Raw genomic sequence first — 19,413 nt, forward strand, 5'->3', positions numbered from 1 at the left:
TGAGTGGAGTATTTGTTTTATTTTGCATAAAGAAAAATAAAGAAATACTGAGGTTTTCAAAAAAAACAAAACAATTTAGTTCTTAATATACATGATCTGATATTAAACAGCAGCTCTAAGTCTATGTATATACATTTATACAGTATATATATTTATATATACTTAGGAACAGGTTTGGACACACCTACTGCACAAATGTCTGAGTGAGAATCTTATCACTGGTTCTTAAATATCCTTGTCTTATTATGTAGTATAGTGTACCATAGTACATACCTATTTAGCAAAATACCAAACAGCCCATTCAGGACTATCATAGTGTCCCACTCTGTGTGTTTAGGTGGAATAAATTTTCCAGTTTCTGTAGGGTATGTTTTCTGTGTATTGAGAAATCCTGTAGTTTTTGAACAGCATTAGTAGCTGAACCGTCCGCTGTAGTCCTCTTCATTATAACGACTGGAGCGATGTTTGTCTCCGTTCGGCTCCAATATCCAGGAGAAGTTGTTCCTTTCTTGTGGCAGTGAAGGTTTTGACAAGTACCTTTGATTTATGGTGCAGGAGTTAATCCTTTATACATAAGTCGATGCAGTGGTCACATTTTCCACACACCTCCTGGACCGGCTTGGACACATCGTCTTCCACTGCGCATAGAGTGGCTGTCACAGTCTTTTCAGGCAAAAAATAACCTGAGAAGCAAAACAGAAAATATTTTAAATTTGATCAACAATATGTGGCAAAAACAAAACAAAACAAAAAACTTTACATTTTTGCATCCAAACAATCAGTGTGTTGGTAACTTTTGATTATTTTGTGAGCAACATTTATGTGCAGCTTTAATTTGCATGGTCAGTTTTAAACAATCAGCCAGTTTTCTAGGGATGCACCAATTTACTGGCCGGCCGGTTTCCTTCATTTTGGGAGATCAGTGAACAGCCGATACTTGCATGTAAAGCTGATCTTATCTACTTCAGCAAAGTTCTAAAAATCGACCACTGTCCTGTTCTGCTCCGCAGCGACAGAGACATACCGGCACATCAGGCCATGTCCACATGTTTGCAATTAGCAATAGTCACCGCACTGTTATCAACTCAGCGACTTTATTTCTATATTTAGTGACATTTCAGACAAAAAAAAAATAAAAATGGCCGAAATCAGAATTGGCAAGTCAAGCTTTTTAAAATTGACCAGAAAACTGCAATCGGTGCAATTTTTGTGTTTCTGGCTTTCCAAAGCCTGTCTATTGTTTGTGCACAATCATAACAAACTGTTATTGCTCCTTTAGCCTGGTGTGTTCAGAGTGAGACGAGCAGACAGGCTGCAGAGGATGCATGTGTATCTGGGTCATGTGACCCAGCTGCCCTCATCTATAAACCAAGCTTTAGGTGAAGCACACGGAGTTTAAACACTAATGAAATCTTAAAAATGCGTTTTCTGAAAAAGAGAACATCCTTTTCAGTAAGTTCTCAAAATATGAAACTGAATCACAATAAAATATGAGAATGTCAACAATGTTTTGGTGACATTAGCAAGTCACCAAAACAAAGTAAATATTTTGATGCTAGGTTGTTCAAACATGAGGAAACAAAGGGGATTTTTCATGGAACAAAAAGGCTCATCACATCTTTGAAGTATGTGTGTGACCTTATTGCCCCCCTTTTTGAATAATATGTTTGATCAAAGGTCTGCTATTCTCAGCTTTCAGGATGCGACACTTTACTTTCATTTGATTATCAGAGATTTTCCACACTGATAAATTTCCTCTAGGAAAGAGATTTCAAAGGATTTTGAAAGCCAGAGTGTTCAGATAAAACATAAAGTGGAAAATATTTTGAGCATACTAAATTGTATTGTGCCTTTAGGTTGTTTCTGTAATAGTTATTCTCATCTTACCATGATTGGATCTGATCCAGTGCAGAATTGGCTTGATTTTTGTCATAACAACCAGAGCAATTCCAGCACACAGAAGAGCGATTATCACCAGGAACCACTGAGTATCTGCAAAAACATAAAAAAATATATATATTTTCAAAGAATTTACATCTACAGCAAGTAAAGGAGAAGTTGGATAATTCCTATTTCATATTACTGTCAGCTCACCGTACCTCTGATTTTGTTATTTGGTGGTACAGTTGTCTTGGTTGTGGAGGTTGATCCAGCTACTAGAAGAGAAGGAAAAAACAACTGATCAGTTCAGTGCAGATGTTTAGAGGACATACGAGAGTTTCATATTTCAGAAGTCTCACACAAACTCTGTGTGAGACTTCCCTCAATAGTTACTACAGGGTAAGCAAACAATTGTTTTGAAGCACAAGCATGCAGTGAAAGTATATGCAAAAAGAGAGAAACTTGTTTTTGAATTATTTTATTCAACAGGCCAAAGTTTCACACAGTTTTAACGCTATTGTCCATCACCATTTGACAAACCAGAGTTAAGAGAAAACTAAACTAAATCTACATTTGTATCTAAATAAAACAATTGTAGGCCAACAAACATTAAATCTTTTAGATCTTCAACACAAACTCCTATAAAGGTTAAGTGTTGTCCCTGAATCTCGAAGAGCTTTTATGCTCTAATTGTTGTCTGAAATGCTGCTCTTACACGCCAAAGTTTCTCATATAAATTATACAACTTTGCTCATTTTCAAGTTCAGAGTCTCGAAAGAATCCACGGTTTCTCATAGATTCAAATACTGTGTTCAAACCAATAATTTGTATTCAAAAATGATCACGTTTGAATTTTTCATGGTGAAAACCGTCCCAGTCACCATCAATCACATAATGCATTTTCCCTCTGATAGGCTGATCTGTTCATGGTGATTTTTCCTCTCCCCAGAACCTCATTGCTGCCAGTAACTTCAGTTTCCCTTTGTGACCCAACAAGTCTAAGCCAGATGAAGACTGGAGCAGATTGGTTGTTTTTGTCATGATCTGTGGGTTTTGGTGAGGTGAGGGAAGACACAGGCAGGCCAGGATGAAGTGAAGATGACGATTTAACGACAATAATCCACAGGACAGAACAACAGGGAGCACAACCAACACACGGCACGGGGAAACTGGCTGGTACAGGAGGATCCGACAAGAGACAAAGACAACAGGTGGGACTAAATACACTGGGAGGGTAATCAAAGAAACGAGACACAGCTGGGATCAATCAACAGGGAAGACAGAGACTCACAGGGGAACGGGCTAATAAACACAGAAAAACCTCAAAATAAATACACAGATCACAACAGTTTTTCTATTTTCATCAAATTGGATGAAAAGCTCTTGAAAGGTTTTTATTTTTGTATTCATCCATGAATTCACATGGTACCTTTCTCTAAGCATGTCACCCAGTTATGAATTCAAAGTGAGGACCTAGATAACAAAATATGAGTTGGTAAATGTTGAAATAGGCTGAAGCTGAAATACTGAGTCCATATTGAAGCCTCACATTTAAATTAGACAAAAAGTGATCGGTGACTGACGTGTTGAATCAAAGTTAGATTTTCCACCATAACTGATAACTGTACATGCAAATTTTTGTTTCTTTTATATTGAATAAAGTTAAGGAATCAATATTGATTCATGTACTTTTAAAGTATTAATCTTTTCTAAAGGAATTTACTATGTGGAGCCCACTGGAAGAGTTTCGTTTTTCACCAATGAGTTTCTGCTGACTACATCACAACATACCATAAAACGTTTATTCATTTACTACTGCTGTTAAACACAGACGATAGGTCGTTCAAAGCTATCTGGCATTACCATGTTTCCAAAAATGTGTGTACACAAATTTAAAAAATAACACGGCATTAATACTGTATTTTGCTTAGGAAAACTCATAGATCTGAATCATGTTTGGCTCCTTTTTGACTGACGGAACAACAATGTCCACGAGGTTAAGCCTTGTGTTTGTATTAATCAGGAACACAGTTTGTGTTGGGATATCTTAAACTTTGACTCTAGTTCACGTCACTTCAATTCCTTGCGATACCTCGATCTTCCTCTAGTACGTAACGACGCCACTTCTCGACGTTTCGGTTAGCTTTGACTCAGACTGCCGAGCAGCAGCTGAAAAACACAAAAGTTAGAGTGAGGAAGGTTCCAGTTGGGGCCGGTTAGAAAGACAGTAAAAACATTTGAAAAGTTTTGAAACACATTTAAATAGTAAATAATGCACTGGTCTGAGAACAAACACAGAAACCGAACGGTTCCACTTGTTAAATGAAAAAGGACACGGCAACGAATACTCATGAATATTTATCTTAATGTTAGTTGATATAATCACACATTTACAACATAAGCATAAAACAACGCATTTATTTTTCAATAAACATAGTAAAGAAAAAAAATATTGAAAAACTTACTGCAAAAGTGCTCAGAGTAGAGTTAAATTCAAACGGACAGTCGGAGTAGTCACAGGTTAGTCGCGAACGTTTCGGCTCTCAGAATCGGCTCTTTCTTTCAAAGTGAACGACGGGAGCTGACTCCGCACTTTTTTTCCCTCCTTTCGTTGCTCAGCTCTCACTCTCAGTGGCTCTGCTCTGTTCACGGCAGAACTTCGTTTTGATTGGCATAGCAGCCTTGTGGTCAATCACTATTTGCTAAGGTATGTTATATAGGAGCAGATGATAATAAATTAGGAGCCATTTGGGAGCCGAGAGAGCCGGTGTTCTTCTTTGGGAGCCAAGAGCCGAAATTCCCATTACTAGTCAGAAGCAGGTTGCAAACAAGCCAGCAGTAAGGGTTATGTTTTTGGGACAAACACTCAGTAATAACATTTACAGGGAAGTAAGAAAATGTACAGAAATGTTGTAGTGTTTAATTTAAAACACGATAATAAAATGCTTTTACCCAGAGGGGAGAGCAACAGGTGTCACAAACAGCATTGATTAGACATTGCAATTTCAATCATTAGTATTCATCCACAAAACAACATTGATTCATTGACATGTTTTCAACATCAGTTAGTTTGGTTAATTGGGTGATTATTTGTTCGTCGACCTTAACCAAAAATCAGTTTGTTTTTTTTACCATAATTCAACAATAATTGCTATCTAGGATAATTTATCCTTTTAATATTCCTCTCAGATTCCTGTAAAAACCAAGCCAATGTCTGGCTGCAAGCCCTTTACCTTTGACTTTTTGATAAATTTTAGATTTTAATCAGTTTAGTTTCTATTTTGATTGTTCAGTTCCCCAGTTATAAAGCTTTCCTTCAGTAGTAGTTGTGTAAGAGTAGATATAGTGTTCGTATTTGTTTGGGTGTTTCTTTATGCTGCTCAAATGATTTTGGTTTGACACATATTGAATGATTTTGTTTTTATTTAAGACTCTTTTCATCTTAACTGAAGTTTAATAATTTTAGTGCTAACAACACATAATTAGCCAAATACCTCTAAATTCTTCATGAATATAGCTCATCTGACATGAATCAATTCATCATTCATTCTGATTTTTGATACTTAATTATACTTATCTATGAGTCGAAATGCAACTTGATGGGTTCTGCCCCGAAATGTTGATTTCCATATAAATCTCTGGAAAAAATCTGACTCTGCTGCACTGAACCCCACTGAAAACCTCCTGGTTATTCCAACAGATATTGATTTCTGGACTCTTCCTGAGTTAAAACATCAGTACTGTTGTTTCTAAACGATTATCAACTTGTTTTCTTTCCATTATTTGAGGTCTGAAAGCACTTCATCTTTTTCGTTATTTTTACCATTTCTCATTTTCTGCTAATAAGTACTAATTTTTTTCTGGGAATTTCGGAGACATGTTGTTAGCAGTTCATAGAATAAAAGAACAATGTTCATTTTACTCAAACATTCACCTATAAAAAGTAAAATCAGAGAAGCTGATCATTTTGCAGTCGTCTCTTACTTTTTTCCAGAGCTGTAGATATTAGAAGAAAACAGCAACCAGACAATAAGCGAGTATTCTGGCTTAATAAATCTTTTTTTCAATCAATGGATATTAAATATTTAAGCTTAGGTGCTGCAAGGGTTAGAGAGATTAGGTGAGATTGCACAGACACCACATTTCCTGCCATGCCAGACTTATTTTTGTGCCACAGATGTGGAAACAGAACTGTTAGTAGTAAGACATAGGAAACTTATCAACACATTGGGGTTAGAGTAGTTTCCTATATGATAAGAAGAAATTATTTGATAAACTTGCAGCTTTGTGTGCAAAAGTACAGAAAGCTGCCTAATGTCTGTAGAGTAAAGTTTTAGTGTCTAACTCAGTTGAATGTGCAGGGAAGTTTTATTTTACCTGTAGTGGACGGCGGAGTCGTGGGCTGGGTGGTTGTTGGGACAGGCTCGCAAAACGTGCAGGACGCGTCTGTGCATCTGTAGCCGGCTCTGCACTTGCAAACAGTGTTTTTGGTTGTTGTGCAGTTGGACTCAACCTCAAAATTAGCTGTCAAAGACAAAAGAAAGAGTCATGTTTGAATATATGTCACTTAAAAGAGACTATTTAGATTTAGTGACTTAACGGGAATGTACTGCAAGGGAGTGACTTTGTACTTTATGTATAGGATGGTCCAAAATGACTCACAAATTTTAGTTTCACGTTATCAGACAGTTTTATTGTCACATCTTTAGAAGAATTCATGGCTGGTATTACTTAGTGAGAGCAACGTTTCAATTTGATGAAACATTTTCTTTCTTACAAAGAAGCCACAGCTTGTGTGATCAAAATGAGCAAACAGAAAGCTGCTTAAATTACTGCCACAGAGCTAGAGTCATAACAAGATATGAATGTTTATGAGACATTTTCAGTTACAATTTATGAAAAACAAAGAGAGAAAATAGGAGTAAGGAGATCTTGATGATACCCTCATTCATAAATCAATCCCTTTATTGCACAAATGTTTAATATTAAAGAGCAAAACTTCCACCTGGAAGGTTTTCTGATTTCACTTTAAACATTTAACAGTGAAATCACTTTCAAAGCCTGGTTTAAGAAATATTTGTGATTTAAACTTATTAGGTGCTTGTCAAAGAACAAAACATTTCAGTATATTGCTTGATCTTCTGAAATATTGGCTCCATAATTGATACATTTAACTTTTCAAGTCAGACATCTATAACAATCTCATGTAAGGGGTAAATGTGTATGAGGAGGAAGAGTACAGTTGTCCTGCAATGCAGCTTCATCTTAGCAGGTTGTAGCAGCAGGTGTATGAAGGTTTACTAGTGTATCTGGGTGATCATGGTGTTAGCGTAGCGTGGCTTTGAGTGTTATGTGTATGAAAATAGAAGCATTGTAAACGTTAAGTCCACTTTAAAAACATGAACAGTTGTGTTTTAAAATGCTTTCCACATTATTTATCTTACTGCTTTTACACAAAGTGCTAACTTTGATTAAAATGTAAAGGTCTCAGATAAATGAGTTGAGGTTTTTTTTTTGTCATTAAAGGGTTAAAAGGTTTTATAAAACCGTCAAGAAGCTGATCTTTGGACTTTTTTTTTTCTTCTTCTTTTGCTCTGCAAACCGTTAATGCCGTTAAAGATCCAAAGCACAACAGAAACAGTCGTGCTGCAAGGTCAGCAAGTTAAATCATTCTGTGGGTTGAATCATTTCCACCTAAATTAGTTTCCATTCACATTAATTGACATGGAGCCCCTGTGTGTGTGTAGTTTTTTGACATTTTCACCACCCACCTTCCACTTGCTAGATTCTAAAACAGATAAATGAGCTTTTAAAAAGTTGTCACGAAAAATATATTTCACATAGATTCTCCTGAAGGAAGAAAAAAAAAATTACTTGCAATATCAGAAAATGAAAGCCTCCAAATGTAAACAAAACTATTTCAGACTGAGAACAGAGAATATGTTTTCACTTTGGTGCCGACTCTCTTTTGTGTTTTCCACTGTGACATTTAGAAATAAGGCAGACAGGTTATTTTTGTTCACCTGTAGCAGCGGAGAGACATTTGCATCGGTATATTTTTCCACTTGCTACTTTGGTGTAATTTATGTGTTTTTTTGTTTTTTTTTTACTTTTCACTTACATAAAAACAGTTTGCTTCTAGGAGGGCTGCAAACATGACTCTCTCTCCTAGCCTTCATTACAGATGGTTTCACAGACCCCCCGTGTCTCTCCTCCGTTTCATCTCTTTCTGACTGTCTGCCCCCCTTGATGCATAAACAGGGAAATCCCCTCAGATATAACAGTTTATTTCTGCTGGTAAGCTTCTCTGAAATCATGATCCACCGCCAGAACTGAGTAACATTCAACTCTCTGACTTTCTACAGGTCTTTTGCGATGAAACTGGTCAAATGTTGCGGTAAGAGCAGCAGATTACTCACTCTCACACATCACGCTCTGATCGCAGAGTCAGAGTTCACACAGAGAAACCTGAACCACAAGGTTGTACAAAGAAGAACAGACAGTGGAGTGTGTAAAGCTGTGAGTATCTTTACAGTAATGCTTGATCATGCATATGTTCAAAACAAAACCAGTCTATATCTACTCTGATCGTCTGGAGATAGTGCTGTAGTCAAAGCGGATCCTGCTGATGTCAGAGCTTACTAACCAGTTTTACGTTTTTACTGGTGACACATCATTTATCAAAAAAAAAGTAATTTCATGATACATGGACATCAATAGCTCAGATTAAAATACTGCAAGTCTTCCCATCCAGACAGGACGTTTACTGTAATGCTTCTTACCTTTTTTGCAAACATCACAGACGTTGCAGTTCCCTTCCAGGTTGAAGCTGTCACTGTACCGATTTTCATCGCAGGGCTCACATGTAATTTCACAAGTTTTGTCTGAGCGACTAATGTAACGATGACCTGGAGCAAGTACAGAGCAGTCTGTGGTTAATGACATTGACAATAGACACTTTAAAATCCATAAATATAAAAGCAATGTCACACTACCTGGCGGGCACTTTTTACAACAAAATGTGGGTTTGAGTATCGGCCACTCATATTCCTCGTCTTTGCACTGGATGTCTAGCCCAGAGGAGAAGGAAGGAAGACTGCACAGCATGGAGAACGCGAGATAATAGAGATGCAACATCTGGATAGTAGCAAATAAAGAATAAGAGGTGGAGAAGGCAGAGTGTTGATTGTGTCAACAGTTGATTGAGCAGATGCTCACAACCTACTACAGACAGGTTGTGAGAAAAATAAGATGACTTTTATTGGTTGGTCTCCTCTATATAGAAACAATTACCATTTAAAAGCTGATTTTGTAAAACCTCTGAATGGTTTCTTTCTTGTTTATCAATCCAGTTAAAAAGTTAGTACATCATGAAGAAGATGAAGATATGTTGCCTGTACTCACCATGCCAGAGAAGCTGAAGAAGATGTTACCTGGGACCCTCTGACTGCAAGACTGAGAAAGTAACTAAAGTGTGTCAGGGGACTCTTCTCTTAAAATGTCACAAGTGACTCATCATGAAATCTGTCTATTCAGTCTGTTTTCTTTTGCTCTCATCCTCTAACTGCCACTCCTCCTTGGACCCTCAACATCTGTGCACAACAACATGCCCCCCCTCTCCCCACCCGAGAACAGCCTCCACGTTTTTCCATCTTCAGTCTCGTTTCGTCCAAATGTGAACTTTTGGCTGAGAACAGTCTGACACTTTCCCCTTTTTCGTTGCTTTGCTTTTTTCTTTTTGTGCTTCCTTGTCATGGCGCTTGGTGATGAGTGTAAGTGATTGTGTACTACTCATCTAACCATTTGATTATACTTACAAAGAAGTGAAAGAAAGATAAACATTCAGAGAAGTGACTGGTGATTAGTTCTGCAACTTCATGAACACTTCAGTTGATACTAAGTTAAGGTATCTTAGTCACTTTTAATTCATAGAGTGAGTAAAGTTAGTATTGAACATGTTAGTGTTTTCTTAATAATTAAAAAGTGCATCATCAAGGTTCTGGTAATCCCAAATAAGTAATACCAAACAAGTAAAGAATACACCAAAAAAAGCATAAAAAGCCAAGATGACATCTATCATTGCATAGAAAACTATCTTGTGGCCTGTTCTTAAAATTAGCATAAACTGGTTTAGTTTTAATTATTTACCGACAAAAAAAGGTTTCTGATCATCGACGTATTGCAGAAGAAGTATTGCGTAATGGTTAAAAGAGCTTGACGATCTCTTAAAAGCTTCATAACCTCATTGTTGCAAAACTACTATCAGCAACAAGGCACTTTGAACTGTCTTGTTGCTGAAAATGTGTTATATAAATAAAATTACCTTATCTTACCAGTTAGCAGAGGCGCCGCTAGAAATCTTGGGCCCCCTGACAGAAAATTTGATTGGGCCCCCCTGTGCAGCTGCTGTTACAATTTTTTTAGTCTATTTGACCCATAAAAAGCATCACAATTTTAAAGGCTTGCATCTGCCTTGCTTTCTTTGGTTCAATATTGATAATTAGCATAATATTTACTGCTCATGAATTTAACATCCAACAGTCCACATCCAGTATGCAAGTAGGTTGCTTAAATTTTTTCTATTAGTTTTAGATACTGAAATGTCTCTCCCCAAGAGCAACAGTCAAAAGCAATGTGCAAAATATACATGAAGCAATCCAAACTTCTCAAAAATGCTATGTAGTTGCATTTTATTCAAGTTGCAGTCCATAACTTTAATAAAAAATGTTTTCTCCATATTTGTTAAAGTTGTCACCATGTCGTAGCAGTTTGTTATGAGACAGATAATCTGTGAAAACAATCAATCTCCTCCATCTTCTTCCTGAATTACTATTACTGGTTAAAGTAGAACTGGTAGGACGCTCTTAGCACTGTGAATTAGCCTCATTCACTCACTGATAAATGTGCTAAAGGTGGAGAAACAACTTTATCATTACAAGAAACTGTTTATCTGCCATCACTGGTAGCTATGCTGACTAAACTGAGCATTCACAGTTTGAATCTGCACAGCTCTGTGCTATGATAGCTGCAGCATGGCACAAATCAAGAAGGAGGAAGGATGAGCAGCACCACATGAGATTGTGATTGACAGCACGAAAACTCTCCTGCCACTGACTGGTTGTTTCTATCACAGGGAGAAGACAGAGGAAATAGATTTTTCACAGATTACCTCTCATGCCACACTGTCACAACATAATGACAGTTTTAAAAAATATGTGGAAAAAATATTTATATAAAAGTTACTGCAGCTTTAATTTCACTCTCAGGAGAGGACGGGTCAGGAGGGACGTGGGTCATCTGTTGTTAAGTGGTAAAAGGTACAAGGGACAAGTTAAATATATGAATATGTTGGTAATTTTTTTTCCTTAATGCATTAAATGCTAGTGAAAAGGAGGCAAACAGTAGTTAGTAACTAAGCTAACAAAGCTAAATCAGAGGTTCTAAAATTGTGGGGCGCGCCCCTAAGGGGGGCGCCGTGCCATTGCAGGGGGGGCACGGGAAGCCAACTGGATGAAAACAAACAAAGAAAAAAACATGAACGCTGTATGCGCTGGGTTTTTACCTTAGAATGGCCGACCCTGTTATTCCTCTGTCAATTTGATACAATAGGGCTTCCGCACTTCCCATATCTCTGTCTTCTGTCACTTTTATCAGCAGTTAAAACTGTTTAATCCGTTGTTAACATGTCGTAACCTGTTTTTCCGAGCCGCCTTTAAACGCAACATGAGCGCTAGACGCTCGCGCTGGGTTTCCACCTGTGAAGGAGACCTGCTGCTGCTGTGCGGAGCTACGTAGGTTTGTGTTAGAATCACGGCAGCAAACCAGCAAAACGCAAAGAACTTTTCACAGTTTTTCCCCCAAACTAACCGACTGAGTTGAGTAATGAAACTTCGGCGCAGATTCAATCCGGAAGACTCTTTAGCCTCACCTGCCTCATCAATCAGCGCCTCCCTCTCTTCACCTTGGACCTATCAGCATTGGATCAAGCCTCGTTTCGGCCAATTATCGTTCGAGCTCCAGTTGAAAAGGACCTCCTGGCCACGCCTCCTCCGCTTACCAGCTGCGATCAACCCACCTCCCATCTGGGAGTGGGAACATTAAATTTCTACTGCTAAAAACAATCTTTGAAAATACAATATGATTAATTTTGTAATTGACAGGGCCCTGATTTTTTTATTTTATTTCTATGAACAAAAAATAAATAATTAAATTGTGAAGGGCCCTCTGTTGGTCAGGGCCCCTAGAATTATCATCACTTTTTCCCCCTGCCAGTTAGACACACATTTATAAGCTTCTGAATGTTTCACTGAGCACAAAATCATCTCAATTTGAAATCTTGTAACTGCTTGCAAGATTTCTGACAGTCTAAAATCTGAAGAGTTGTTTTTCAACCAAGGAAACACACAAAGACTTAGCATAAGCAAGTACAGTTCTTCATGAAGATACTAAATAATGCACTTAACAGCAATGGCCTCATACATACGACGCAAAACTCCACTTCTGAAGTGAAGCAAGTTCTCTGTTAGTAATCCTGCAAGCACTATTAATATAATCATGCACGTCCCCTTTTCCCTTTGTCAAAGCCCCAACTTTGCCCGCAAGAACATTTGTGTTTAGAAATATCTCTGCAGTACTGCACTGTGCAGCAATAAGGCTGAGAAGGTTTTAGAGATCTTTTTTTTTTACTTATACTGAGATGCTTTGTGTGCTATACCTTGATAGTAAGAACACTTTTTTATCTTTCCAGTCTGTATGGACCAAACCAGCTGATAATTGTTACCAGATGTCAACTCTTTTAGAAATGCTGACCAGTTGCAGTTGATTTGTTTGCTTTTATTGTTTTTATGCAGCTTTTTTTCTTCATGTGTTCATTAATTACTAATCAGTTTAATGACACGTAACTTGGTTAGTGGAGTTATTAATTTCTTTATCTTTGTATGTGTGGATTAGTGAGTCGTTCAAACATTTGATGTGATTTAGCGCGATTAGAAGACTGTAATGTGTATGAGTTAGTTTCCTCAACTCAAATGCTGAACTTTTACTATGTTTTCTTTGGTATTCATGAATTATAGTTTTTACCACTAAGTTAGATAACAACAGCAAGTCTTAGTAGTCATGGGGTTTTCTCTAGTCTGGTGTATTTATTTACTTGTTTGCGCTGCCTGTGAGAGTTTGATTAATGGAGAAACAGAATCAAAGTTACCAAATAATGTGATGCTATTGAGAATACTGCACAGCAGACATGTCAGCATGTCAAATGCAGGCAGACAAACACAAGGTCAGGGGGTTAGATGTGTTTTAACATTGCATTTTGTTATGATCCTGAGGTGTGAGTTGACTTTTCTAGTGAATGTGAGTCAACTTCCTTTTCTGTTAGCAGTTTCTTCTCATAAGGAGCTAAAGGTTGACCATCAGTGGAGGTGATTGACTTTCACTGTTGCGTTCCTGCCCTTTGCGCCAGCGATGGTTCGCGCTACAGTTTTCTGAGTAATTTACAGCAGCCTGATTTCATATTTACCTTGTTGGATGAAGACACTAAACTTCTGGACTCCTATTACAAAACTCCTTCTATTGCATCTCCTGCAATTCCTTCCTCTCACTAGCTTTCACTCTCCACCTGTCGCATCCTCCTCTGGATCTTTATATGCCCAACTTGACACCAGAAACATCTGGTGACCAGGACTTTATTGAGTCTCAGCTTCCAGCCTCCTCTCCTTCCTTCAAACTGTAAAATCCAAACAAATCAACCTTTATTTATGTAGCTCATTTCAGCAACAAGGCAGTTCAAAGTGCCTTACATCATAGAAACATAAAAGCATTATTCAGAAACCAGTTGCAAAAGTTACGCCATCATCAAGATCATCAATGCATGTCGAACATGTTGGTCAGTGTTCCAGTGATTATGTTTCAAAAGCAACTCTAAACAGGTGGGCTTTTAGTCTAGATTTAAAGGAACTCGGTGTTTCAGCTGTTTTGCAGTTTTCTGGAAGTTTGTTCCAGATTTGTGGTTCTAGTTCTAGTTCTAGTTCTGGGATGCAAAGTAGACCAGAACCAGAAGACCTGAGAGACCTGTATTGTGGTGCTAAACTTTTCACAACTTTATTATCTAACTAAAGTATTTTAATGTCTATTCTCTGAACTACAGGGAAATTGTAGCTCAAAGAGTTATGACGTGTAGAAAGTGTAAGGACTTTAAAACTGGGAGGAGCAGCAGCGGTCTGGATCAGCTGTCTGATTTTTTGGACAGACCTGTGACAACACTGTTGCAATAATCAATGTGACTAAAGATAAAGTCATGGATGAGTTTGTCCAGATCTTGCTATATTAGTCCTTCAACCCTGGAAATGTTCTCCAGGTTGTAGAAGACCGGTGTTGTAACTGTCTCTATATGACTCTGAAGGTTCACATCTGAGTCAGTCACCACACCAAGATTTTGGGGCTGATCACTAGTTGAGAGTCACCTGGTGACATCATAAACTGTAGGTTTTCTTTAGAGGTATGTGCTTTCTCTTACGCAGGGACACGTACGGACACACAAATGGTGTGGTGAGCAGGGCAGGGGTCAACCCTTCCCCCTTTATGCTGAAGACAATTTGTCTCATCGAGGCCCGTTTACTGCCTGTAACATATTCTTAAGGATTACATGTACAAATGAGGAACATTTACTGAAATGTATCACACTAGCAAGTGTTACAAAAAAATCTATAAGTTTAGTTCTTATAGATTCAGGTTTTTTTTTTTGTGTGTTCTTTTTTTATGAATGGGTGAAGGAAATCACAAACGCAACTTTAATTGTGTTGTACTTTAATTCCCTGACAAGTGGTCACATGTGCGCACACACCCTCCACACACACACGCGCACACACACACACACACTGTTACCGGAAATCAAAAGCAATTAATGATTAGGGTCATAAATCACTCTACCGATTAAATTTTGACATAAGGTTGCCTATATATCTCTCTAGTAAGAAATCACAATCAATACATTTATTTACTAGAAATTACAATTAAATGTTAACCAGTAATACGTGTATAAATATATATTTAATGCTAACCATTCACTCATATAACAAGCAAAACTTTTTTTTTAAATGGTAAGAAATCAACCAGTAATGAATAAAATACTTAAAATAAATCTATAGAACTAGAAAAACATGTAGAATAGGATAATACAAGTCAACACAGAAGAGAGATTGGGAGTAGCTGGTAGCAGGATCTCTAGAGTCCTCTTCTGTCCACTTAGAGGTTATGTTGACACAAAGAAATCCCTGTTCTTTATTTAAGATTCGAACCGTGCTGGACCAGAAAGTCCTACCCAGCTCTCCAGTTATTTCAATAATCTGTAATGGTCAGCAGTGTCAAATGCAGCACTGAGGTCCAACAGAACCAAGACCGTGGTTCTTCCACAGTCTGTGTTTATGTGGATGTCATTGAACACGTTGACGAGGTCAGTCTCGGAGCTGTGGTGAGACCGGAAACCGGACTGGAAGACACCAAACAGTTGGTCAACAGTTTTCAATAACTTTACTGATGTATTTAAAGGTGGGAGATTGAGCTTTAATTCTGCTGTAGTGATTCATCCATATTCCTCTTTTTTTTTTTATTAAAGATGATGCTTTCCTTCAACAATCACCACGTTTAACATGCTGTCCTCTTCCAGGCGCTGCAGAACCCTGAACCCAGAGAAACCTCCTGCAAATACTTTTCCCGTCATTAAACTCTCAGTCTGTGATTCTGTATGTGCGTCAGAAAACCGAACTTACACATTAGCTGCTCTTGAGATCTTAAAATAAAATAGAAACAGGTACAACCTGTTTATAACTTGGTGTAATCTCTATTCTTGTCACAGCTTGTTGACTACGTATTATTTTATGTGCGTGTGTGCCTGCGTATCAAGATCACACAATTACACACTGACATTTTTGAATAAGTATCTGGTGTAATTCATTTAGTTTTTAATATGGTAGAAAAGGGAATCAGCTTAAGAGAACACAGTTTGCTCAGTTTGAAGATGGACTTTCCGATTAAAAGTTAGAAAAACGAAATCAAATTTCCACCCGAGTCAGAGACCCTGAGCTATCCTCAGTTCACTATCAGATATGACTGCTGCACATGCAAAACGTAGCTAAAGTTACTGTATTAAAATCAGCTTTTTATCTTCATTTCTGATGGTTTGAACCAGTGTTAGAAAGAAACAAAAACTAGGATTGCTAATATCAGTTGGGCTGATCACGCAAGTAACAAAACTGACTTGTAATGGAAACACGTTTAACTCCAGTATCACTCCCAGATCTGACTTTTGAAACAAAATGAACACAGCATCTTTCTGTTGATGCTGTTGCTAAATATTCTGATATGCTTTACATGCACATTTCTGTCAGCATGTTTAAAATTAGCTGTTTGCTGTTGCTAAAGGGGGTTTAAGCAACCAAATAAACAAACATGTAAACCTTATAGGTGGCATTTGAAAACCTCTGGAGAGTGCTAATACCTTTGTAGTGTGCAGTAGTTGTGTTGAACAGCAGTCCTATAACATTTAAATTGTTAATATTTCACTCTTACTACACATGTTATCCATCAAAACATTGAGAATCAGAAAGTGTGACCATCACTTATGTGACATTTACAGATTTAAGCCAAATCCCCCCAAAGCAACGAGGAAAGAAAAGTTTAACTGTTCATCAATTTGATCAACTTTTTAAACTTTTTGCTCCTGTAAAAGTACATTTTCTATAAATTCAGTTGTTTCAGAGAGTTGCCCTCCCTGTTCCGATAAAATCGGTCCAGGAATGACGTGTCAGTGACTTCTCAGTGTAGTGAGTGACTAAATGCTGCAGCAGCTTGAAGGGCAGCGGAAGAAGAGCTGCTTCCACTGACAGGACTGAGAAGTGGTGCACAGACTGGTGCCCTCTGCTGGAGCCACAAGGAATCATCTCAGTGAAGGACATTCACAGAAAGTTTATGTGAAGGTTATTAGTTTATTTTCATTTCTCTGTGACCTTTGATGATCAATGCAGCTGGGATTTTGGGCTCAGATGCAGCTTCTTCACACTGATACTAGATGTGTATGTCTTAAACTTAGACATATTTTTCAGATTATTATTTGTAAAACTCTTTGAAAAGCATTTATTATGTTCCTTCCACTTCACAACTGTGATGTACTTTGTGTTTGTCAGCCACATAAAATATGATTTGAATATATTAAAGTTCATGGTTGGCAAGATGTGATATAGATAACGGTGTGTTGGAAATTTGTAACGGATACGTAATTCACAAAGACTAAAATCTGGTCTGAATTATTCTCCATTAATTGCAGTTTGTTTAAGTCGTAGTTTGTCATTCATGAGGCTTCTCCATTTTGAAGTTTCTAATAGTCCAAATCTTTTCTGATCTCATTCTCCTGAATCCTATATCGTCGTTATTGTATTTTACGTCTCTCCTCTTCAGTCCTGTAAGAGTGGTGATCTTTTTTTGATTCAGTCAAGCTTCTCTCTTAACGACTCCATCAACTGACTCCAGCTCTAACAGAAAATGAGTGTGAGTTACCGCCCTAAAGAAAAATCATATCCAGAGTGGAAAGATCACATGGTTACCACCAAACTTCCTTCAATGACGAGGCAACTTGCTGTAGGTGTGAGAACCTCTAGAGGTGAGCAGTGGTAGCCACCAGATTCTCTGCTCTGTACACACCCTTTCCGAAAACCAGGTCCTGTAGCTACATCTTATTTGACTGTGAGAGTCTTTTTTTGGGCACAAGCGGTGCCAACTATCAACATCATCAAACTGATAAGAGGAAGGCATGGATGAGCTCATTTTTCTCAGAAGCCAGGCCGCCAAACGTGACCTTCTTTCAAGTATAACTGTGGCCCAAAAAGTTTTAAAGGGGCTGCCTCGGGGGCTCTGCGGCTCTAAACCAGCAGTAACATTCAATCAGAGTATGCAGATGAGTGGATCAGCGATGACTGAGCATCAAGCTGCTCTGAAGTGACTGAGAGCTAACCAGCCCATACTAATCTTGGGGTTTCAGTATTACTAACTGCTTGACCGTAAGGATTTGTACGTTTGAACACAATTTAACATTAAGCTGTGCCAGGAACTTGTTGCCATTTCTGTAATAAAGTAAACAGTCAATCATAATAAGCCACAGTTTTACGCTGGCCCACACAACTTCCTTAAAGTGTGACTGTGTGGGAAACTAAGCACTGTATTTTTACGCTGAGTGCATGCAATGTGCCTGTACGCTAATAAGGTCTTAACCTGAAACCAGTTAGAGGAAGAGCTGAGATGAAGAGGCCTTTCTTTGTATGCTGAGGAAGGATGTGGTTTTTCTGATGAAGCATTCTATTTTTCTCGGTTGAATGATCTTTCATTTTTCCCTCCCTTGTACAAGTTGTCCTGTCAGGAAGGTCTACTCTGATTAAAAATAATCTTCTAAAAACAGTTTGTATGCGGCTCAGCTACACATCACTACACTCTGAACCTTCACCGATTGATTTTGTATTGGTTGGTGAAAAAAAAGATGTGGTCAAAATCTACATTTTGATATTTAGGTAATCACATGGACTCGTTTTAAAATACAAAATAATCATTTTATTTTGGTTCACTTGGAGTGACCGTTTTTGAGACTTCTTCCGAGCAACATGTAGAAATGAACCGCTTATTTTTACCAAAAAAAAATTATTACTTTTTCTCTTTTTTACTTTTTCCACTGAATAAAACCCGCCATCATAAGTTAGTCGTGTGAGATAAGGTCTATTGAGTAACATGTAGTACCCAAATTAGCCACAGGAGGTCAGTAAATCCCGCACAATGCATTTCTTTTAAATTTTGGAGAACTTAAACGCATGAGAGGAAGGAATAAAAATACTCAGCATGTGGGGTGGATGTGGGGTTAAACTTTGTATCAACTTCGCAGTAACTAATTGTGAAAGCGGATTTTACAAAACTTACATGGACTCCTCAACTGTTTCTTTTATGCAGGAGAAATAGCTTAACTAATATCCACACACGGAAAGACAAAACATATAAAAATGGAAGTTCTTGTCCGAAGTTAATGTTTGTGTAAGCAAAAATAAAAGTTCTAAATTTCTGAGGGATGAAAAAGGTAATGCATGGTTTAATCTTACTGTCAGAAAGAAAAGTGCATGGACAATTATACAGAGCTGAGTTATATTGCAGGGTGTAGCTTATAAACCTTTCATTATGGAGACTGGTGGATGTGGAGGAACTCAGTGGTGCAAAGTTTACTGGTAATGGTCTCTATGTTGGGAAATGTTATGATTCATCTGCATCCAGTTCTTGATAAAAGTTTTAATCTCTAAATGTAGCCGGAGACACCTCCACTGATCCTGGAGTGGCAAATGTCAAAATGTAATTTTATCTTAGTTCTGCTTTCGTCATTTACAAAGAAGTAAAGGTGTGTCTGACATTTAAAAGTTCACTATGTGCTGTGCAAGGTTAAGAAAATACATAAGCAAAGATCAAATAAATAGATACCAAACAATCCAATTAGTACATAAATTTAAATGT

At 37.8% G+C, this 19,413-nt stretch overlaps 1 protein-coding gene across 1 annotated transcript; it reads right to left on the reverse strand.

The window, feature by feature from the left end:
• Positions 1–9,388, reverse strand: LOC103136738 (tumor necrosis factor receptor superfamily member 6). Its single transcript, XM_007550125.2, has 7 exons — positions 9,286–9,388; positions 8,877–9,018; positions 8,664–8,789; positions 6,259–6,405; positions 2,100–2,156; positions 1,888–1,992; positions 1–683 (listed from the first exon to the last, which is right to left on the reverse strand). The coding sequence occupies exons 1-7, from the start codon at positions 9,286–9,288 to the stop codon at positions 559–561; spliced, it is 705 nt and encodes a 234-aa protein (XP_007550187.2). The 5' UTR covers positions 9,289–9,388; the 3' UTR covers positions 1–558.
• Positions 9,389–19,413: the final 10,025 nt, after the last annotated feature.

The sequence above is a fragment of the Poecilia formosa genome, unplaced genomic scaffold (genome assembly GCF_000485575.1).
Source record: "Poecilia formosa unplaced genomic scaffold, Poecilia_formosa-5.1.2 Scaffold34, whole genome shotgun sequence".
NCBI classification, from domain to species: domain Eukaryota; kingdom Metazoa; phylum Chordata; class Actinopteri; order Cyprinodontiformes; family Poeciliidae; genus Poecilia; species Poecilia formosa.